At 36.7% G+C, this 24,582-nt stretch overlaps 1 protein-coding gene across 2 annotated transcripts in view; it reads right to left on the bottom strand.

Annotated features, from left to right (window-relative positions):
* The window catches only part of ppp3ca (protein phosphatase 3, catalytic subunit, alpha isozyme), a 33,653-nt gene extending 9,300 nt beyond the window's left edge, over nt 1-24,353 (bottom strand). The window contains exons 1-10 of one of the 2 annotated variants that reach the window (XM_028031836.1): nt 23,904-24,353; nt 15,318-15,518; nt 10,570-10,694; nt 10,376-10,487; nt 9,975-10,120; nt 9,741-9,880; nt 3,856-3,933; nt 3,628-3,722; nt 1,852-1,977; nt 372-449 (exon numbers count right to left, since the gene is read on the bottom strand). In XM_028031836.1, the coding sequence (XP_027887637.1) occupies nt 372-449; nt 1,852-1,977; nt 3,628-3,722; nt 3,856-3,933; nt 9,741-9,880; nt 9,975-10,120; nt 10,376-10,487; nt 10,570-10,694; nt 15,318-15,518; nt 23,904-23,958 (1,156 nt within the window). In that variant the 5' untranslated portion in view covers nt 23,959-24,353. The remainder of the gene's footprint in view (nt 1-371; nt 450-1,851; nt 1,978-3,627; nt 3,723-3,855; nt 3,934-9,740; nt 9,881-9,974; nt 10,121-10,375; nt 10,488-10,569; nt 10,695-15,317; nt 15,519-23,903) is intronic. The other variant, XM_028031835.1, reaches the window with a different exon arrangement.
* Nucleotides 24,354-24,582: the final 229 nt, after the last annotated feature.

Here is a 24,582-nt window from a genome sequence, read left to right as displayed (position 1 = left end):
TGTGAAATGTCTAGAGACGCATCAATCAGTAAGACAGAAATCAGAATTTGACACTTTGGTTGACTGACAGATCAAACACTGAAAGCTTTTTATTCATTAAATACATTAAAAAATAAACAAGCATTTTTTTGTGTATGACAAAAAACAGGTAAGTATGGCCCTCAATAACAATTAATCAGTAATTTTTGAAAAAAGCACTCCATGCCTTCCTTGTAACATGCAGCTTTAAAACACACCATCCTAAATAACTGCTGAGCTGTTTCCCTTTCTGAACAGCGACGTGCGCAGATCTAGGTCAACCCTGAACCCACAATGTACCCGTGAGAAATATAAAAGATGAATTATGAAACATTCTTCTTTAAACTTCTCACCATCAAATATCTCATCTTCATCATTCATGAGTTCATCATCAGAGCAGATGCTTAACACATTCACCAACATTTCAGTGACTGTGGAGGAAAAAGTGGACAGGAAACAGGTAGTCAGAGAGCGGTGCAGAAAACAAATCAGGGTGTCTTACAGTGTATATAAGAATTATTCATCTTCCTGGATGTTTTGCCATTTTTATTGCTTTGACAAAATAAGTAATTGTATAAATATTCAACCCCTTCAAAGTGTCTGACTTAATTCAACAGTGGTCTGGTCAATTGATCCTATTAGTCTCACAATAAGTGGAATGGAGATTACCTCAGCATAAAAACACCTGGTTCTGGAAGCCACTCACTGGTTAATCAGTATTCTTGGCTAGCATTACAGCATGAAGACAAAAGGAATAAGCAAATCAGAGAAAAGGGGTTACTGAAAAGTATATGTTAGGGGAAGGATACAAAAATAAATCTCTAAGCCACTTAACATCCTCTGGAGTTCAGTTCAATCAATCATCAAGAAATGGAAAGGATATGGTCCATGTGTAAATCTGCCTAGATCAGCCTGTCCTCACAAACTGACTGAACCGTGCAAAAAAAAAAAAAAAAAGACTAGAAAGAGGTCAACAGGTCACCTCTGACAGAGTTACAGATGGGAGAGACTCTGAGTCCAACAATTGTTGCCAGTCCAAGCTTTCTGGGACAACCCACTATGGAAGGAAACTCATAATGGAGCTTTTGGGCCATCAGACAAGATGCTACTTACATCACCACAAACATTCTTACTGTGTGAAGCATGATGATGGGAATAACTCTTGAAAAAGTAGAAAGTAAAATGGATTTATCAAAATATAGAGAAATTCTAGATGACAATTTGTTTTCATCTTCAACAGAACTACAGCTTAAGAGAACATTTATCCGGGCCTGTGTTAAGAAGGTCCAACTTTTAAATGTTTCCCTGGTTCAACAAGCCTCCTCAAGTTCTTCAGAGACTTGCTAAAGACCAGACTCTCATTATTTGACCCATTATTTGCTGAAGCAGATACACATCTAAAACCTGCAGGACACCAGGCCTCGAGGACTCACAAAACAGTGAATTGAAGCATCCATCTAAAGCCTTGCAGAAATGGTTTGAAGACAACAAGCTGGACATTCTGGAGTGGCCAAGTCAAAATCCAGATTTCACTCTGATAGAGAACTTGTGGCAAAGCTTGACCGGGGTCGATCCCCATGTACATCCTCAAATGTGCATCTAATGACTTGAGAGGGAGGGATATCTGTGCATCTAATTATATTATGTTTTTATTTACCTGTTATTATTTAGTAGAAATCTGTTTTCACTTGACAGTTAAGGGGCTTTTTTTTCTCAAAAAAGCCAAACTTTGTTGATAACAAGTGATTTCTACAAGCAATAAAAAGGGTAAAACATCCAATGGGGCGGATACATTTTATAGAGCATCATAAAAGAAGCGAGGAAGGTTTCTACCTTTTTCTCCAACAAATGGCAGGGACCAAGTAAAGACGTCCATGAAGTTGGGCAGCCAGTAGGGGTGTGGCGAGCAGTTGAACTGTCGAATGTTCATGACGTTATTTTCATATTTCAGTACAGCAGCTGTAAGGGAAGCAGCGAGAACAGGGGAGTAAAATGTTCCACTTAAACCCGACTCCTCCTTACAACCAACACAAGCTAAATGATGCTGTATGACATCCAGCTCGCTACATTCAATCACAATCAAACTAAATCATACTGCATAAGACAAACACCTGATTGTTAAGATTTGGTTAATTTTTTTGTTTTAATGACATCTACATTTACTGCCATTGCTGATAAAAAAAAAGTGGAGAGTTTTTGTGAAAATTAAAAAAAAAAAAAGATTATGTTTACAGTCAGAGCCGCAAAAAACAACAGAAGCTGTGACAATTAGACCGGAAAAAGACACAAGATAACAGAGAGGATCACAAGGAAGATTCGGCTCCTGCAATAAAAGCTTAATTTATATCAAGGAATTTTTTAAAGGCACAGTTGTTGTATATTTAGATTTCAGGTCAAGAGAGTTATTCTTCTGCCTGCTTAACGCAATTATATGTGGTCTATTGAGGCATAAGAAGTCTATCTTTTTAATTATGAATTCACAACTGCATGATAAGGTGATGACAAGATTAATAAAGCATTCTTTTTGAAGTAAAAGTAAATGTGAGTTTGCATCCGACAATTTGCGACAAACTAATCACTAACACTATCCCAGAAAGATATTGGCAAATGACACTCTGACGACAACACAACAATTAAATTAATATAGCCGACTCAAACTAACCCAGGTTTGAGCTGTTTGTAAGCAGTTAGTTAAAAATGCAATGAATTGAAAAATAACATCACTTTTCTGGCATCGTTACTCTAAAATCTACCACAAAATCACAACTTTTTAAATGAAGTCATAGAATACTCTTACACCTTATAGATACAAGGCTCTGTTTACATTTAATATTATATATTGGAAGAAACACAAAGAGAAAAGAAAATGTAATATTCATCCACTAGGTGGCCTTGCTGAGGCCAGGGATTGCTGACACTGTTACATCAAGAGGCATAAAGCCACATGGAGATAGTCAGCAATGCTGACAGTCCCTCCCACGCTCCTCATCTCCCATAGCCCATGGCAACCAAGACACAGATCTGAGAACACAAACAAACGGGGGCTCCCTGATGCTTTGTTATGCCTGTTCACAGCTAAATGCACTTATATTAACTCATACGCTTCAATTTGTTAGTTAAAATCATTTTCACGGAAAATCACAGGAAGTCTTGGTAATTATTTACAACTGACAGGGCTGCTTTTAGAGGATTCTCAAATGTCAGATTTCACTTTAGTGACACACAGTCCTGGAAAATTTAGCAAACAACTGTGAAATTGTGCAAAAAATAAAATCTGAACTGAAATGTATTTAAAAAAGCATGGGTACTTCAACTATAAGAGATGATTAATTAAGACACTTCTCTTTTACACTATTAGACTACTATTTTACAATTTTTTAATATAATTTAATAAATATATGTTCTATTTCACCTTAGATAGTTGAATACATTATATGCATGAGGATGACACATTTAAAAGCTTCTTGTGATAGTGGGCCAATTTCTGTGACTCAAAAATCACCAAAAAGTGACTCTCTAATGTGCAGAAATAAGACAAAGGTTAATGTAATAAAAGGTACAAAGAAGCAATGAAAAGAAAAAACAGAAAATTAGAAAACAAATTCTGACCTTTATTGTTGTAAACATCCAGGTAATTTGGCGCAGAGAAGATGGTTATGAGGGATGGGAATCCAGTTGTCTGACTTTTACGGTACATCCGGTAACTTCAGCATAGAAAGGAAGAAGTGAGGAAAAAACAGAAAGAAGTTAATTCAGAAATTAAAAATCAAGTTGGATTTGTCTTTAGTCAAGAATTGTTTTATAATTTTCGCAGACGTGCTTTGTGTTTCAACGTACCCAGCATCTTGTGCTTCATGTGCTCGGATAATTGATAATAGGTTATTGCTCTGTAGGAACTCACATACAGCTGGATAACTGCAAAATAGAAGAAAACAACGGTGTTTAGGGATGTGACAGAAAAAAGAAAATTAAAAAAGATAAAAAATCCTAGAAAATAGTATAAAGTTAAGACAGATATTTAACAGGCAGACATTTTTAAAAATTGGCAAGACAACATTCAAATATATTCAAACAAAACATTACACTCTTTCATTAAAGAATTTACTGGAGGGGAAGAAAGTAGTAGTGCTTTTGTCATAGCCTTCATTATTTCCTAAATGCATAAGCCCTCACCCAGGGGGTGAGGAAAAGATTATAAATTAAATGTTTCAACTTCCAACTAAATCTGTGATATTTCAACTGATCAGCAGATAGACATGAGTGAAGGTTGCAGCAACTATGACAATGTCCAAAGTGTCTCTATGAAACATGTGAAAGATGGATTTAGCACTGTAATTAAAACTGTCAAATATGTGGCTGGTTATTGAAAAAGATGGAAAAAGTTGGGAGTGAGCACCTCTACATGTCCCATTACTGTTGTGCAGCTAAGCCTTACCCAGTAAAATACATGGACTAAATATGTACAAGAAACTATTGAAAATTGTTCATTGTTACAGTTTCCCACATTTGGATCTATTTTACTTTTTGCATAATTTTTCTCTTAATGCACATTTGAAAAATATAGTGTTTGGTTTTATATATTCTATAAAGCCATCACTATTAGGTTAGTCATAGTCAGTGGTCAAGAACAAGATGCAGCTGACATGAAGCAGTGGTGAGAGTATTAATTAGTTTATAGGCTTTAATTTAACATTAGCTAGACTTAAAGAAGCTTTCCCAGACATCATGCTACCTGATACACTACAGGGCACCTTCAGAAGTGTATGCATCTGCATGATAGAGCTTTTAAAGCTAATTGTAAAGAATCAAAAGCATATTATTATGTTACTTAATGCTAAAATGTATCTGTGAAGCTGCTCACTTCTAACTGGCTTTTTGCTTTAGGCTGACTCTTATTTATTATTATTTATTGATTTGTTCCTATATATTTTAATTGCAAATTTGTTATTTTAAAAATGGTTTGTGATTTTTCTTAAGCTTTAAATAATCAAAAATATTTCCTTTTAATCTTCTACACATGTTTTTTGTGTGTCCTTGATCGTTTTTATTGTTATTTGCTTTTCGCACTGGGTCATTTTTCTTTTCTTTTTGCTGAAAGCGTCAAGCTTCATGCAGACAGAGAGACACCAGGACACCTAAAGCATAAAGAGCTCGAATGGAGGCACAAATAAGTAGCTAGTGACTTGTCTTCATTATAACAACATTAACAGTTAGATTGTTTTTCAGCAGGAGATTATGCTACTTTAATAAATAGATATTTTTTGTAAAAGGCTTTTCCAGCATCTTTAGGGCGTATTGAAATACTAGCTTAAATTTCCAGTCATTTAATTACTGTTTGCACTGATCATAATTCAGTGTTTCCAGATTAATGTGTCCTACTGTGAAGGCAAAGAATAAGAACACAAAAAGAAACGGAAATGCATTATGTATACACTGAGTAGTCATATTGGAATCTTCAATGCAAAACAGAATCACTAGATGTTAAAGCTATGATCAATCTTTGTTTCTGTGTGACACTAATAATAATTTCTCCAGTTCTTTTGTTTTACTCAATCATCATGCTCATTAAAAAAATGTATAGACTTTACTGACAGTTATTTAAGAGAGTCTCTAAATTCCTCAGTTTTTCCAGCAGAATAAACCATACCATTTTTGCATTTGGACTCATGAAATTTAAATTACATATCCAAATCGACTCAAACATAAAACTCCTAATACCATCAAGTTAAACCTTCTGAGTAATAATCATCTCCTCCTGCTCTTCCGTGCAGTCACTGCCATCCATGGACCCATCAAACTTTCAGCGGTGTTTAAAATATTAAAGTGCTCTAAGGTTTATGCCGGAAGACAAACAAGGGGACTGCTGTGCCCTAAGCACCTAGCAAAACTGTGCCATCCTCCCCTTTTATTTAGGTCACATAGGTAACAATCCCTTGAGGAGAAAAATACGCTTTAAATTACATGCGTAGCTACGGAAACATGTTCTACGGTTTCCTCTGTGGCTGACATTTGAGTTTAACAACACAGCAAGATACTGCCCTCAAAAGAACGTTATATAACCGTTTCTATTAAAAAACATCTACAGCACATTTTAATATCAGACATAAGACTGAAACTCGCCTTGTTTCAAAATCTATAATAATATTCAAACGTAATCAAACATACATTAATATTTTAGTCACATTTTATTTGGTCAAACTACATTTATCGATTAATGCAAGGAAACACAGTATGGATTCAATAGCTGCCCTCCGATCATTCCTTTTCTCTCCTCTGTGAAAACGCACAATATGTGTTGGTGAGCCTGTGACTGAGAACGAGTGAGGAATCTGACAAGTGAGTATGAGCGAAAGAGACAGAGAGGGATGGAAGTGCTGCGTCGTGAGTGTGAAACTGAGAGTTTTTTTTTCTTTTCTTTCACCTAAGATAATCCATCTGTGAGGCTGCTGGTCATCACACTCATTTTCCCCCAATATTAAAAAAATAAAATAAAAAAATCTTACCTACTTCATCTTGTTGTAACCACTGCACAAAAAAAGTGAGCAAAGATAGAAAGCCAAGACGAAATGTAACCTAGACTTTAAGTCAGATTCTTAAAGTCTAACTTATGACTTTAAGAATCTGACTTAAAGTCAGATCCTGTTAGGTTTAACCACAGTGGTATCATATCAAAAATGGATAATTTTGACTTGGTCAAATTTGTTTTTAGGTTACAATAACAAGCTTAAACGGTGTTTAATTGTAACTTTAGAACAACTCAACTAGAACAACTAGGACATAGTTGTGAGGTGGAAGAAAAATCTTATTTGGTTTCCATTTTTATTAATAAAATTTGAGAAACGTGGTTTGCATTTGCATCAACCTCAATCAATAAGGATGCAGAATGTTAGTGAAGAGCAATTTTTAAGTCATGTAACATATTCTTTAGATTTAGGGTTATAGTTTAACTGGGACATCTTAATACATTCCTATGGTTTGATTTAAACTATTCCATTGTAGCATAGGCTATACTTTAACCTTAACTCCACAACCAGGTCTTTTGCAACCTCAATCAAGTTTTCTTCCAGCGCCTCCAGTGCGTTGCTCTCTCCATCCTTCTAGCAACTCTGACTCGCTTCCCAGATGCTGCTGAATTAGCACTAATTCAGTAAATTCAGATTATCAGAGGTATTCAGTTTTATGGAGAACTGTTTGTATATTTTCAATTGATTTCCAACCCCAAAAAACTACCTTTATGAAGTTGCTATCATAGCTTCCCTTGCCTTTATATACACTGTGTTTGAAACAGATTTTGTTTTTTGCATTTCTCTCAGTTCCCTACTAGCATTTGGTACTTTGTGCTGCATCCACACTGTACGGATGTTGAGAGTCATAATGATGGAGAGGTGTGTGTGAGAGTGAAGGCAGAACAAAGCCAGGGGGAGATAGATGACTATAATAGCAGCATCCTCCACACAAGTAGAGAACAATCCTCACTGAGTTCCCTTCTCACTGAATACCAGTTGGCGACCATTTCGCTCTGGTGGAAGAGAGAGCGTTTTGTTTTATTCATCTAAGGCATCTGGATTGTTTTGATTGCTATTAACTAAGTACTTTGACTTTTAGGTTACCATTTTACTCATAATGGTGTCATTTATGTTTGTGCTGGTCACAATGTCATGTTTTATTAAACTTAACCTTTTAAAATGATTATTGTATTATCTGTTAGCATGAGCTGGAATAGACAACTATTATCATTATTATCCTTTCTATATGGAAAAAATCTAAACATGAATCACAAAAAAAACTTACTCTTTAAACTGAGGAGTTTTAAAGTGATTCTTTTGTAAGCCAACTCTGCTGCTGTGCTAACATAAATAGTAAGATGAAGATAGTAGCACAAGAAATATAAATTATATTTTTCCCCATAACAGTGCTAATGGCATTAGCATTTCAGTCTTCTGTAAAAAAAAAACTTAAATAAAAAGAGGCGTTTTGTGTTGAACTAAGTTGCTATATTATTCAGCCAACCACAAAATTATGTTCTGTGTCCAGAGAAGCTAATTTCTGAGGATAAAACCTGTTTTCCTTGAAGTAGCCGCACGTTTTCTGAAATCATATGAAAAAGAGGAAAAACCCTGAGAAGAGTACACAATGCAATAACGGATAAAAATATTCACGGCTGTACTCATTGTTGTGTCTCTTGTGAAACTGCCAGAGGTACTTGCAAAAATCAGAGAAGATTAAATTTTAGCTGTATGATTGTATGATTTTTAGCAGTACACGCTGCCTGGACTGTAATCTCCCCTCTGAAGGAACCCAGGAAGTCTTTCAAATGTTTTCAGAGCCACTGTGGTTTAAGTTCTGAGCTTTCATTAAGAATATTTTCACTGTAATTGCCACCTAACCTCTTCTCCACCAGCTCCCTGTCATCCCACAGCAACATCAGGTCAGAACTTACCTCTTATTATTTTGGCCTGACATGACTGATACAAATACTTTTGAGTCTCCTTTTTCCTGCCCGTCCATTAAATCAGTCCATCTCCATATTGAGTCTTTATGAGCCTTTTGTTCTTTTAAGTTGTCTTGCAATTGATGTCTATGAATAGATTATAATCTCAATATCTATTTTTAATCTCTAGTCACCATTTAGTCACCAGATATCGGTAAAAAATGTGATCTTATTTATATGCGGTTCTCTTCTTTGATTGTTGATGTTTTACTCAATCTATTTAGAGTAGAAATGATGCGTTCAAGAAAAACTGTGTAACCATAATTTAAGATAGTTCAATTTATTGTGAAGTGTGACCTGCAACTCATAAGTGCTGCTGCAGACACAACAGCCACATGGGTCAAGTGACTGTGATCACTGTAGTATTTGGACTTTATGACAAGGATAAAGAGCAGTGCAGGCTGATATATAAAATCTTTTAATATCCAGGGATCTTTATAGACCAGAGGCTGTTAACGGTTCTTAATATTGTGTTTATATTTACTGTGGTTTCTTAATAATGACTACACAGATGTCTCTCAAACTGAACTCAGTATAAAAGGACTTCAGGGCATTTCAAAAGAAAAAATACTTAAGTTAACTGAGGCGTGTAGCTTTTTCACTGTAATTGATTCATTCGGATATTCAACATTAAGTGGTGTCAATCTTTTTCTACTAGCTTTTATTGAATGTAAGGTGGTGTTGTACTACAGGTACCACGTTGTCACAATGTTTACTAAGGTAACAGAAAAAAAAAGGCCAGAAAAAGGCCTGGAGCGGTGGTACTCTTTCTTTAACCCTCTGATGCAGGACATATTGACTACACAGTCCTCCATGAGTGGGTCTTTTTGGACCCGTGTTTAAATCAATGTGTTTTTATGCTACTTTTTTCACTTTGATTCAAAATAATATTTAGTATGACACTTTCTGCTGTGTTTTCTCTGTGCATGTTGTTAGCAATGATATCAATTGAAAATGAGGTGCATCAATGGAGTATCCATGCAGGACACGGACTAATTATGTCATTAGTGATTTTTTTTAATGCAAAATAATTCAGGTAAAATCTGAGTTGTCCATGTTTTTAACAAGAGACCAAAGTAGTCTAGCTTTTTTAAAGAACCTAAACAATAACAAAGACTGTAAAATAGCTATTCACTGCCAAACAAGAATTTACAAATCAGATATAAAGTTCACCACTTTTAACCTCCTTTGGAGGTTACCCTCAAACCCACATTATTCTTATGCTGCTCACCTGTAGAAGTAGGAGCAACCTCGCACTGTGTTGTGGCTGAAGTATTCCTGGGTTTTCTCATTTCCAAAGTCTTCCAGAGGATCAGACCAGAGCAGGTCACACATGGGCCCAAACGCTGGCGGCTCTTTGAACCGATCCAACTTAACATGAAGAAGAGAAACGTTTTAAGGCAGAAAAACCACAAAATTAACAAAGCACTACATGGCAGATGCCATTCTACTGTTTCCCCGTTACCTTTTTAATGTCATCTAAGGTGTGTATTTCCGGTGAGAGTCCTCCATGGACACACAAAAACTGCTGGTTCATGAGTGCAGCCAAAGGAAGGCAGTCAAATGCATCCATACATGAGTCATACACCTGCTCTGAGTACTTGATTTTACCTAATAGACAAAACGATGGATTAGCTGCAAGTATGAGAATGTATGATAAATCTCAACTCATATTTTTCACTAAAACATTTAGCTATCAACATAAAATTTTCATCTGTTGACAGAAAACTCCAGCCTTTCATACTGTCACATGTGATAGACTGTAGTGGATTAGCTCCTTCAGACATGCTGCAGGCTATACCAGAGCATTTCAAGACTAGAAGAAAAGCCTCAAAAACAACGCCTTGGATCCTGCGAGGTACTCACATTCTTGTTTGAAGGTGAAATATTCTGTCAAATGTCTACATTCATGATTTCCACGAAGTAAAAATAGTGTCTTTGGATAGAGGATTTTCAGCGACCAAAGGTATAAAACACACTGTCAGAGCAAACAGACAAGCATAGATTTAGTTATTTTAGAGCACTTTTAACTTTTAGCATATACAAAAATATATTCTCACCTCAATACTGAAGTAGCCACGGTCAACATAGTCCCCGAGGAACAGGTATCGTGTTGTGGCTGGCGATCCTCCCACTTCAAACAACTTCATAAGATCAAAGAATTGACCGTGGATGTCCCCACAGACTAGAAAACGAGCAAAGGAAAAAATATGGTATGGAATTAAATTTTTTCCTCTGAATGTTACTTTTTTGACCACAGGAACTTTGTCAAGTTTGCCAAAAAATGTCCTGTATTATATAAACATAAAGAATTCCTTTAAATTAGAGATATATCAACAATTTTTCATATTATTTAAATGCATACATTTTAGTTGTGTTTGCTTTGTGTCTACTGTTAGTTCAATCTAATAATCTATTTAAGGAAAACACAGGCCTCGTTATTAGTATCCTTTCAATTGATACCAACCAATTGAAATGATTAGTATCATTTCAACAGCTTTTGTTGGATCTTATCAGACCTAACAAAAACAGGTAACCGGCAATTGAAGAGTTTTTTGGAGTATTTTTTGTGATATTGGTTTAGTAAAAAATCATGAAAACCAGAAAGGCATTTTCCTGTTGGTGAAATCGGATTTTATTATTTGGGAGATCAAAAAGTACTTTGGAGGGAGATGAAGCTTTTACATCCTTTGATGCCCAGCAGTAGGAAAACTTGCAAAGGAAATCAGTGTGACTCCACAGTCAGCCTGAGTCAAGCGTCTCCATGGTAACAAACTATTCCACTGGCCAATGAACGGTGATATGAACTTAAAATCCTTTCTCGTGGTAATATGTGTCATTTAATGAGGTGAAAAACAATGACAATAAATGTCTAATAATCCATCAATTTCTTTGTCATAAATCGATCAAGTATAAGATTCTTTTGTCTGGCTAACATTTCTGCAGTCCTTTAAGTAACAATTGGAATATCAAAAAGTGTAGTCTGTTTTTAAGCATGCCATTGTTTTCCTTTAATTTGTTGAGCAAATATAATGTTTTTTGCTTGTGTTTTCACTTCTAATTATATAAAGCACTTTGAATTTTGTTATTAAAAATGAGCTGCACAATTAAAATTGCTTTATCTTGCATATTACTGGGGTCAAGGTTGTGGCATTCCCAGTGTTCAACTGCAGAATAACCAGGTCCTTTTGCAGTGACATTAACACTGCAATGTCACCGCAACTGACCTAACTGGAGATGAATGCCGCATGAGATGTCCCTAATGGTGGAATAACAAGGATAGACCAAAAAGTAGGTCAATTTATCAGATTCAAGCATAAATGACAAAATCTTTGGCAGCCTGACTTATCTTGATCATATTGAGCGTTCCTCTATATCATAGAAAAGAAATGAAGATTTGCAATAGTGAGTAGCGTGTATTAGAGATAAATCAGCAGATCAGACCTCAACAGATGCCAAAAATCAGTTTTTACCAGAACAAACTCTCAAGAGATCATCCCTAATGTTGATCAAAAAGAAAAACAATGTATTACATAGCTTACATCTAATCACCAGGAAAATACAAACAGGTTTTCAGAGAGGAAGTCAAAAACAGGCATACGGAAAGCAGTATGACCTCAAAAATCCATCCTATTGGAAGCACTGCATTATTTTATTCATTTAAAATAGACAATACACACACATTGGTGTAAACCAGATGCCTTGTGTTTAATCTTTATAGCAAACCTGCTAATTTTTAGCACCTGTTCACAGGAAGCTTTTGTTCATATAAAAAGAAAAAAGGTAAACAAAGGTAAAATAGCATAAATAAATGACAGAAGACAAAATTGATAAATAATGTTTGTTACATTTTCACATGTGAGCAGGTCTGCCCAGACTTAAACCATTGCTTTAGGTCTGTACCTCGCCAACATTACAATGAACATGTCAGTTTTAGTGTAGAAACGTAGGAGATTGTTTTAAAGGGCTTTACCCATCCTCTGCAGATATCTGCTATGCCATCAAAGAACCATGTCATCTTTTTTATCATCAGTCTTGCAATGACATGGGATAACAACAAATCACAATGACAATAATCGAGGTGTAAATACGAATTCTGACCCATCTCATGCAATCCGTCTGCCACGTGCAATAATGTGTTGAAACAGACGTATAAATCTGTGTGTATGCAGATCAGAAGATATCTATGCAGATACAGTGACAATAAAATCATGGTGCTGATGTTTGTAAACAACAAAGCAGAGCACATTATTGGTGCTGAGATCATCAGTGAGTAAAGGAAGATTTTGTCCATTCAATATGGCTGTTGTTTGTACAAAATGTAAAAAAAAAACAAAAAAACATTTGTAGTTTGGAAATAATGAGGATGATTTGTGCCACTGACGAGACCTTTAAATAATTATGGAAGTACTTTGAGCAATTACATTGAGGACATGATGGTAATGAGATATTTCTGTGGTCTTTAAGGCCTCCTTTCTCTACTTCTGAGAAATGAGAAGCGCAAACCTCAAAGGGGTAGAAGAAACCCAAGCCCCCAGGGAGATGTATGCTTTTTCACAGCGAACACTATGGCTCTGGAGTGCAAACCTACATCTCATTTCCTTGCTGCCTTCAATTTTTCATTATCAACTCGCTCTGTCTCGTTCTCTCCTGCTCATCCTCCATCTCCTCTCGCTTTTCCGTCTCTCCTATCAGCTCCACAGTGGCCTTCGCCCACTCAAAGCTCAGAGCAATGTGTGTGGGAGACTGCTTGTGTGACTAAAGCAATCAAACACACACATGTGCACATAGGTGCAGGCCCATGCACAAACACCCATGTATTACATGCAGGCAAAAGCCACATTGAAATTCAAATGCCGCCGAGCTCACAAAGATACGAAACAAACGTACAAATGCCCGCACACAATACCTTTACAGATTTTCACCTCAATACGTTCGACATCTATTTAGACCAGGAGGCTGAGGCCTGAAGATGTGATTTTCATCAGTTTGTCACTTCTGAAAATGTTGAGCTGATCATGAGCTATTTAATTAATACTGGTGGTTAGATGTATATTTAATATCATGCATCTCGTCGTATTAAACATGCATGTGAAAGGAAACAAAGCATTAACAAACCATGAGAAGTGGTTTCAAATCAAATGTCCAAAGAACTAAATCTTTGTGAATCAGAGGAAATTTAAAACAACGATTTGCATAAAACGTGCCCTTATTAAGTACACATTCAGTCCTCAAGACCTGCCATCCAACAACTTTTAAGATTCTCCTGACTTCAACACACCTGAATTTCTACACCATCAGTCATTCCGCTTTGTAGAGGCCTGGTAATGCTTAGTTAATTTGAGGTGAGTTCTGCTGGATAAGTCCAAAACAACATTTATTTATTTTTTTAAATTATGGCGTAACTACACTTCTGTTGTTTTTATTATTATTATTATTATTATTATTATTATTATTATTATTATTATTATTATTTTAATAATAGGCCAATGCTGCAACTGACAAATAAGTCCTATGTTTTATGTTGGTATATTTACAAAACACTTATTTGTGGGTCTAAATGTAAAGAAATAACATTTAGACAGGAATTAGCAACTCAGGAATAAGAGTTGCTAATTCCTGAAATAGCAACTTTTATTAAGTCTATAAAGACTTTCTGTAAATGGTGTAAAATATAAAATTTGCCATAGACTGAAAATGTCTCCATTAGCTTCCTTTTAGTCCAGTAATCTCTGTTTTCCTACATCAAAACAATCAACGCAAAACTACTTAAAATTTAAATCTGACCAGGGCAACATCAATAAAGCTCTCCTGGTAAGTTCCTATCTGAACCAAACATCGACTGGCCTGAAACAATAACAAAGATCAAAAAAAAGGAGGCATACTAAAAATACTCATCCTGAACAACACCAAAGAACAGACTGTCTACGATTATTCTCTACAAACTGTTGCCCCAGGGCCAAAATCAATAACTAAATAGTGCGTGCTTTATTTTTAAGACTCAGTTTCAACTTTGGAGTTATTATTTCTTCCTTCTTCAATAAAACTACTGCAACCCTCTACATCCGACAATAACTCGAATCCTCATCCAGGTTTGTTTGGTTATTTTAAATATTTGAATTATTAACATGACCGCAGATAAGATTACATTTAGCAGCTACATTCTTACTGCCATTTCCAGACTAATGATGATGAACACACATCTACCTCATTTGAGAATGATCTATTGTCTTTCCCATTTTAAAGAGTAGCTAAGTAAAAAGCTATTCTCATACTTATACAGCAAGGACAAATAAATTGAAGAATTACTCATTAAATGCTCCTGAACAATGATGCATATAAACAAAGAATAGACATCAGATCAGTGACTAGGATGTACATCAACATGTCAACGATATATGTGATTTGGATAACTGCTGAAACAGATGTAAGCTAAATTTACTGGGAGACATCAGCCTCAATTGTACGTGACCTTTTTAGATAATTGTTCCCTGTTTGTGGGTGAAAATAAACACCAGGAATGATTTAAATAGGATTGAAAGAGGTACACAAAACTGTTTAATAATAAAACAGCCTAATAATAAATTGGCTAGCTTTAATTTAGGTAAGTAAGCTCCATGGCTTTGATGCAAAACACGCTAAATCACTGTCAGAAAGAGCCCATTTTCAAACTATGACATATCAAAACATATGTAGTGAATTACAGTCTTTCATACATTTAACTAAAGATCATAAAAAATTAGTTCCAGGTTTAGCCTAATTCAGCTTGCCATGAAAAGCTGGCAAACATCCCTAAACCATGTGATACCTGTGACTGGTGCCTCAATGTCGAGAATAGTTTTCTCCTGACGGAGGATGGCTGCTCCCTCATTGATGATTCGAAGCGCGACAGCTTCCTCCACACGGCCCTCCTTGGTCAGGTGAGCCTTCAGCAGATCTACGCGAGGTTTGCCTTCACAGTCGAACACTTCCTTCATTGTAAGGCGGTGGCTCAAGGGGAAGGGGACAGCTAAGGAAGGACAGAGCATAGAGGCAAAAGTTGTAATTCAAATAATTGGCATACAACAGAAACATCACTAATTGCTAGTGCTACTGACAATCCAATTATTAAATGATTTGTTTATAATGTATGATATTCACAAGAAGATCTGCTTTTTAATGCAACGTATTCCAGTGCAGATGTGGAGTTTTGTGTTTTCTGATTCCTGCATAAAACATTCAAGCAATCGGTTCACTCTTCCCGGTTTTCTAAAGTGTGTGGTCATTAAATCTGCACCAGTCACCTACCCACCAGACAGTTTGTGAAACTGTGAAATCCAAGCACAGATCATTACTTCGGTGATGGCAGGCAAGGATTATTGTTATTATTTTAAAATTTGCAGATGATCCATGTGACTTCTAGTTTCTGGGCACATATACAAACATTAATCTAGATATACAGAAAAAGTGTCAAAAGAATGAATAATTTACATGGGAAGAAAATGTAAGTCCAGTTGCTAATTTACATTAGTGAGAAACGAAGGCACCAACACAGCCTTACTGGAAACACACACACATATGTTATAAGTCAAAAACAATATTAAACTCAGAGAATGAGCAATTGAATGTGTGCCAGATTTCTGCAGTGTGCAACTAACAAGGCCACTCAGCACAGCCAGAGAAAAAAAAGACAAAGAAAGAGGCTCTGAACTGAATGTGGTGAAGATGGTCTTTAATAATGAATGCTAAACTAGAGAAATCTCAAAGACACTACTCCTGGGATAATAAGGCAAGCCCCTGCAAGTGGAGTTAAAGGGCCTAAAATTTTTCACAGGGCGCAGTGTGTATCTGTGATGGCGACGTGTGCTTTGACACTTAACCAGCAAGTACAAAGCAGCGTTGAATGCACTGCAGAGGAAGTGAATGAGCCCACTACATATAACAGCACTCAAAAATCAGTTCATTTCTTGTAAGCAGTATAAAAAGCGGTTATCAGTTTAAAACATGAAGAAACAAACTATGATATATGAAGCAAAATCGCCTTATTTCTCCAAAGTTAGCATACAAATTAGAAAAAAAGAGTGGGAGAAAGTGCACACCTTACTTCTCAGTAAGTCATTTGTTACTTATAAACATTCTTTGTTGTTATATTTCATATAGTTTAAGATTTTTTTAAAGTAAGGTTTTGTCTAACCCTAACCCTACCCTAGCCTAGGTAATGCTCTGAAGCTAATACTCCAAACCAACTTGAAACTAAAAGCTAGTCCAAAGGGCCAAAGTTAAAAGTCTGAAGCTAAACAACTAGTTTGAGAGCAACAAAGCTCATGTTTTGAAGCTAGATGGAACATGTAAAATAATTTAGTAGCCTAAATCTTTAATATGGTAGACTAAATATCATTCAAACCACTACAATGTTTTTTTGTTGTTTTTTTTTTACACCACTTTACGTTCACATCAAAGGGTTACTCTGTGTTACAGTTACTTTATTCTCAGCATGTTTCACACAGAAAAATTATTTTTGGTGCACCACCTCCAACGTCCACGTCTTGAGGAAATATTCACAGATACTGTCCAGCGCAAACATAGTGACAAGTAAAAAGCTCACAAAATAGTCTTAGCGTACTATGTTGAATAAAACAATAATATTTGTCTGAACTTTAACTCTTGCAAATGTTTAGTTAAATAGCAGTTTTTTTATCTGATTGTTTTAGTGTGGATTTGTAAAAGTCAGTAAATACAAATTTAGTGTGATTTTCTAATCCAGTGCCATTGCAGGACCTCTGACTTCATACAACTGTAGATTACCGCAACGTCTCTCTGTCCAACAGCAATGCAATCTTAATATTGTTTATTTCTAGATTTTTATTTATTCTTTGCTTTTTACTAAACTGAAATGACATAGAAACTTAATGTTAATGAAATACACTGACCACAGCTTTAGCAATTTAGAACAATTTGTTCCACAATTGGAACAAATTTGGACAAAAATCTGGATATAAAGAAACTTGATAATAAAATATGGCCATTCAATTGTGCTTTATTCATTGCACTCAAATTGTACAGCCAAAAATTAAAAGCATGCAAGTAAAGAATAAAAAAATAACAACAATATTCACATATTCATATATTTATTTTTCTTTCATAAATTAGAACATGCTTTGCTTTTTGATTATTATATTGTAAAAATCTTGTAAATGTATCTCCTAATTCTTCTAAAACAATTTATCATAAAATTATTAAATAAATTCCTAATTCTATGAGAAAAAAATGTACTCGCTGCGTATTTACTCAAAATGCATTTAGCCTATATTTTTATAATAGTCTTCTTAATATGGGTAATAACAATAAAATCCTAAATATAATATCCCTGCATCTTATGTAATATTCTTCCACAACACCTTCTGCAGAAGCAAAGGCACATTATACAAGTACACTGATATAGATGTGTGGTGCAGAGATGAAAAGCTGACTTCTGCTCAGCGCCAAGCTCAGCTGAGCTATGAAATACTGTATGTTGCCGGGCAACAGCAGCAGCAGCGGCAGTGGCAATAGCAACAGCAGTTGAGTGCTGGAGTGCAGCCAGTGGTGCTCCAGAAAACTGCAGTTTGCACTGGAGGTTCACATAGAGACAGTGATTTATTAGACACGGTCAGGCAGCTGACAACACAAATTTTTCAATCAGCTTTGAATAAAACTTGCGTTGTATTGTGCTCATGATGCCTGACAAATATTCCTAAGACAGGTTATCATGCTGAATAATTGAAAAAAATAAGAACAACCATATATGCGATAGATATTATTGCAAAAGAGGGATCCTGGATCCTATTAGGAAATACTGTACAGCCCCACGTGATTGGACTGACTAGAATTGGTGGGTGTCAGGTTCCCTTCACACCTCCATGTGCAAGGTCTACTCTGTAAGATATTCCACTATTTGAACCTCCAAACAAAATGTATTTATTACATTTAGCAAACGCTGGTCTACGTCTAGCTAGTCAAACTATTTCATCAGTGTGACTGTCATTAGAAGTGACTTTAGGATGAAGGGACAAGTGACAAAGTGAGGAAAGATTGTGCACATGTAGAAATATAGCCTCCTGCCTGTTGATGCTAACAGTTCAGCAGAACATCAAACTGTACTGGCCAGCAGAAACCAACGCATACACGTTTGTCAGATCAAACGTGTATGTGAAAAAACAACTGAAGACAAACCTAGTTTGCTTTAGGTTAAAGCTATGCCCACAAGGATAAAAATATCCCAGTCTCACATAGTGAGTGCACCAGAACATAATAACTCACTATTGTCATGATAGCAAACTTTGATCAATTGATGCCACTCTGATTCCGTTCTTTATGACTTTTTCTTTTTTTTTTTTTTTACATTTGGCACTCTGGGAATTGTAAAAAGAAAGGCTTGTCTCTAGTGATGTTACGTGATGTGCCGAGGCTTCGAGGCGTGTGTCGAGTAATGGAGGGGGCGTTTCCGTAAAGCGCGTATCGAGGCTTGGTTCATTTAGGGGAGGAGCCGAAAACGATGACGTCCGAAGCCTCGCTGCCCGGCTGTACCACGTGACTGCTTCGGGAAGTGGCTCAGAGTTTGGCGCGGGTTTTGACAGCTTTAGAAACCCCACAGGCTCCATTCATGTGGGTTGTTGTAGGCGAGTTGCGGTCAGTTGAGAGAGTGGAAAGTTTGGATAGCAGAGTTTGGATAGTGGTTATTTAGTTTGAGACAGTTAGTTTGGTGGAAAGAGAGAGAGAGAGAGAGAGAGAGAGAGAGAGAGAGAGAGAGAGAGAGAGAGAGAGAGAGGAGAAGGATGGAGCCGGCGAGAAAGAGGAGGATTTCCCCTATGTGGGAACATTTTGATTTGATAAGCCCTAACAAGGTAAGGTGAACTGAACATTTGCAGATGCATTAGGTTTGCTGTATTTTTCACTGTTTCTTATTTTCTGTAAAGGTGAGGTGTTTATTGTGCTCCAAGGAGTTGGGGTACAATAATAACACCTCATCCATGTAGTGTCAAAAAAGAGAAATCGTTTGAAACCAAAAACTGTGGAGAAATTGTTGTTTCTTAATAAAAATGCATGAAATCATCCAAGTTACACAAGCATTAGCCTATTCACTACCCCCTCCCTGGTTCCACAAGCACTTTAACTGTCCTCTGCCTGATTAAGCCCAGGCCATTTTTCTAGAGTCACAGAAAAACATTATTACACAACATGCCATATCACATGACACTACTATTTTGGGAATAATTACACACAGAGAATACATTCAAACAATATTTTATTATACACACATGTGTATACATAATTTATGTAGACAAATGATTTCGTCCTACACCTTTTGTGACGTCATTCCCAAGAGCCATAATAGACAAAAATTCAATGCATCACACGTGTTAAGATACAGCTGGCTGTGATTATACACCTGGCCAGTAGGTGGTTTCGTGTGCACATGAAGCTTCAAGAAATGAACCCTTTCTCGAACCAGTTGGCTCAAGTGGTTCAATGCCTCATGAGGCTTCATCTCACCATCACTACTTGTCTCTTCAAAGCTGAATACCAAAATAGGAAAAGCAGATACAAGTGACAAACAGGAATATCCACAAGCCTGTCAAGAAATAACAAAATCTATTGCATGTTTTAGAGCCTCTAGAACTGGGGTGCCCAAAGTTGGTCCTTGAGGGCAGGCATCCTGTATGTTTTAATTCTCTCCCTGGTGGTAGTAGCAACCTTTTCAGCATGTCAATGTTCTTCTTAGGCCTCTAATGAGCCATCATTGGATCCAGGTGTGTAAAACCAAGGAGAGAACTAAAACATGCAGGATGCCGGCACTGCGTCTAGAAAATGACTCGAACTTGGATTTGAGTAAATGTTTTCCTATTTTAAATGGTCAGATAGTTTCCACAAAACACACAAGTAATGAAACTGAAACAAATGCATAACATGTTCAGAGTTTCCGACTCCTCAAAGTGTTTTGGTGTTACATGTTCATGTTACAAAAGCAAAGCGTTTCAGTCAGAAAGCTGGCTGTGTGCCTGTGCTGATATGGACTTTTTCTGTTTGCTTCACACTTTTTTCCAACTCTTGGTCAACGCTCATTTTTGTTGTTCAAATTGCCAATCATCCTTAGATATACATGTGATCGCATGGCTTCCCTCCATAATACGCACAATATTAGTAAATCATGCCATGGTGATATCACATGCGGTTAATCCCCATTTTCCTTCGAAGTTACTCAATTTCTTCTAATTCTGTGTAATTTAGTATTTTTGATCAAATAAGCTACATTGAAGAATCAAGAGGGTAATTCTCACCATTATTTCCTTACATGTTTTCCATTATTTCAGTTTTAATTTGTGCCACATAAGTAAGGAAAACGCATTTTTAGGTTTAGCATTTAAGTTGAGTATGTTGGTTAAAATTCACCAAGTCCTCTCTGCCAATGCAAAAAAGATATTGACTTTGTTTTGGTGTTGTTTATTGGCATGGATGATTGGGGCTTGAAGAGACAAGCTAGTCTCTGATACATTCTGCTCAATGTAAACATATGATTGCAAATGGTTGCAGTATCACATCTTGATACGTATCTGCATTGAGATTACCTACAATAATGATAAATGTTGGTTTTTTGTTGTTTTTTTTCAGCAAGAGAAATAGCCAGCATACTGCCTCCAGGCTCCACCAAAACCATTTGGGATTCCCATTGGATTTAGCATCTTTTCAGATGAACAACGTACATACTTAGCTCTTTTATTTAAATGTGGCAACATCCAAAAGGAAATAAACAGGTGCTATTAGATTACGATAAGAGATATGTCAAAGAGCAACATTATGACAAAGAGAAAAAAAACAACGACAACCAAACACTGGTTTCGTTTGTTTTGTTCTAAGTTCATGTTTATGAGCAACAATTTCAGTTTACTTGTAGCTGCTGTCAAGACAACTGCATCTGGTTTATTGTTTTGATGTTTGGTTTAAGGTGGCAGTAGTTAAAGTTTATTTAATATTAAACATTAAGTTAACATTAACATTACTGTCAATTACTTAATTAATTCATATGTTGTTTATGTATTGAACAATATAATGTATTGTCTACATTCCCAGTGTGGTCATGTGCAGTGTATACAGTCATATCTAATAATTTGGAGGCTCAGACATTAAACCCACACATTAGAAATGTTTTTACTGATAAAATGTAATCTTATGTTTCCATTAGGGGTAAGTGTAAATTAATCATAAATACAAAATTAAAGGCTTATTAACATTAGTCTTGTGTATTTAATTTATATAATGTGTTTTTGTGAATGGATATATTGAAAGGAATTAACTTTTGAATAATATTTTTAATTCATTGAGTATGACACCATTTCCCCAACTGCAATATTAATTTTAATGCTGCAACCTGATAAATAGACATAAAAGTAATTTAGCACACACTAATATTTGAAAGATAAGCTAACTGCAACACCCTGTGCAGCTCAACTCTTAAATATATCCTTTTTGTAAATATTTCATTTACAACTATCAGAAAATAAAATGTAATCAGATATGCATTGATGAGATACTTTAAAACAAGTTAGTGGGTTGGTTTCAGCCAGTTCATTAAAAAAAAAAATTAAGCCCTAAATAATATTTAATTTGGGGATACCTCCAGTAAAACAGCAGGAATAAGACAACTGTTATTTTACTTTTATGTATTTGTTTAAACTATAACCCTTTGACATGTAACGGGGATCCTTAACACAAACATTTTTTTCTCTCCGTCCTTAATATTTTATTTCTTTGGTTTAGTTTTCTGTTGCTGTTAAAGACAACAACAGAAACTGTGAGGACCTCTAACATTGCATTCACAAGAACTAAAATAAAAGGCTTTTAGTTAGAATGTGCAACTAGTACACATGTCCCGTCTAAGTTAAACTTCTGTTGGGTTACCCATCAAGCCAGAAGCACCAAGCAGTGACCAAGTTTACTTATGCCTTGATCTGTCCCTGCATTGGGATATCTACTTTGCATGAACTTTGATGACACATTTTTAATATACTGTGCTGCTACCTTGGCAATATGAAGAAAAATTTTGTGGGTCAAAAATTTTTCTTTGGAATGCCTTGTTTGTCTGTAATGGTTTATCAAACTAAATCACTTTGCCCATATATATTTTCTGTGTTTCATGTGGGCAATAAGGCTTTTTGCTGCCTGTGGGGTCAGCCACAGCAGAAAAAAAACTACTCTACACAAAAGTTGGAATCCATGCAATGTATGAATTGGCACTAAATGAAAGTGCTGTTTTGGTGTCTCTGTTATGGAATCTGGACAACATTTCATCATATCTAGTTAAAAATCTTGGCTTTAAACCTGAACTGACAGATTCTTCTCCACCCATTTTCGTTTCCAATCAACAGTAGAAGTTAAGTATTGTGGTTTCTTATTGGTTATATAATAAAAATACTGCTTGCAGCACGAGCTTTGTTGGTGAGTGGGTGTATCTGGCAGTGTGAGGGGCAGCAGAAGCAGGTGCTCTTTCATTCACACAAGAACCACCTATTAAAAAAAAAAGTTAACTTTAAGCTTATATTTGATGCTTCAATAGATAATTATCACAAATATGGAGCAGTTCACATATTCCCGTGTTTCTTCAAATCTTGGGCCTATAGTGGTTCTAATGCTGATAGATCTGCTAGGCCATCCTGAGAATGCACTGGACTGTATACTATAGAAATACATCCATGCACAGTGCAGATGCATGCTCAAAATGAGCTGGGCCAAGTGAGCTATGGCAACTGTGAGGACCTCATCATCCCACATCGATCAGTTCCATACATGCCTTTTTTTTCTTCTTCTTCTTTATTCCCCCTAATCAAATGAAAATGTGACTCACTCCTGGTAAAGTATATCCCATTAAATGTCAATTTCATGCCCCCTTCCTCCTCCGCTGCCTCCGTTAAAGCCCACGAAATCCTGCTGCATCACTGCTCCAGCTTCTACCACAAAGCTCGCCAACTGAGCTTTTCTTCCTCCTCACTTCTCCTGCCTGCTACAGCCTACACGCTATGTTACTGTAAAACCGAGCAGCAGCAGCAGCAAAAAAAAAACAAAAAAAGATCCAGTTAGATCGTGGAATACATGCATATTTATATACAGATATATGTTTGAGCAATGCTTCGTGCTTTATGCCTACTGACTTCCTTGGGGGAGGGCTTGTGCAGCAGAGAAACCTGGGATTGTTTATCAACATCAAAGCTTCTCTTGTCCACTATAACCTCCCAACCAACGCAACTTAATCAATCATTATGGCACGATGAAAATAACAGTAAAGGACACATTTCCCCCCCCACACCCCAACCCCCTCTAACCGCAGCGCTTGAGATATTATGTAATGCAGCCACATCCGAGCGGAAAATGTAGGCTAACTTACATTTTACCACCCGATCGGTGGGGTTTAAGACGGTGTCAGCGTTAGACATCTTCATGGGCAGTTGCCGTCTTCGAGGCTGAAGCAAAATTTCCCTTCACCCCGAGCTCTCCTTTGCGGGATTTTACTCTCGATTATTTCGCGTCGAAATGCGGATGATGCTGTGGCATCACTCACACGGTGTCGCGCCGGGTAGGACTGCTGCTCCCCACGCAGGGACAGAGGGATGCTGGCTGCTGGATGCTGCAGGACCTACTACTGCCGCGCTAAGCTGTTATAATGTGGGGGAGGATGTGTGGAGAAAGCGAGAGAGAGAGAAAGAGGGAGGGAGAGAGGAAGAAAGAGAGCGATGCGCACCATCCCGATATGGCGGTGGAGGGAACTCCCACGCAAATGTTTCACGGGACTGCCTGATGCTGCCATCAGATGGAGGGTGAGTTGGGGTTGCCCCCCACCCCCACGCACGCACGCACGCCGCAGAACCATATAATCCTGGTATTCTGGAAATGTGGTTGCGCAGCATGAGAAGCCTGCAGGCCGACTTGAATATTTTGAGGACTTTTTTTTTTTTTTTTTTTTTTTTGCAGCATCCACAGTAAATGCAGGTTGGTTCTGTACCCTGCACGCCCGCGGATAATTTTCTCTGGGTGGCGACAAAAACGTCAAATGAAATGTTTGTTGT

The sequence above is a fragment of the Xiphophorus couchianus genome, chromosome 11 (assembly GCF_001444195.1).
Source record: "Xiphophorus couchianus chromosome 11, X_couchianus-1.0, whole genome shotgun sequence".
Taxonomy (NCBI): domain Eukaryota; kingdom Metazoa; phylum Chordata; class Actinopteri; order Cyprinodontiformes; family Poeciliidae; genus Xiphophorus; species Xiphophorus couchianus.
The sequence above is the reverse complement of the archived record's forward strand: the minus strand, read 5'-3'. Positions and strand labels throughout refer to the sequence as shown.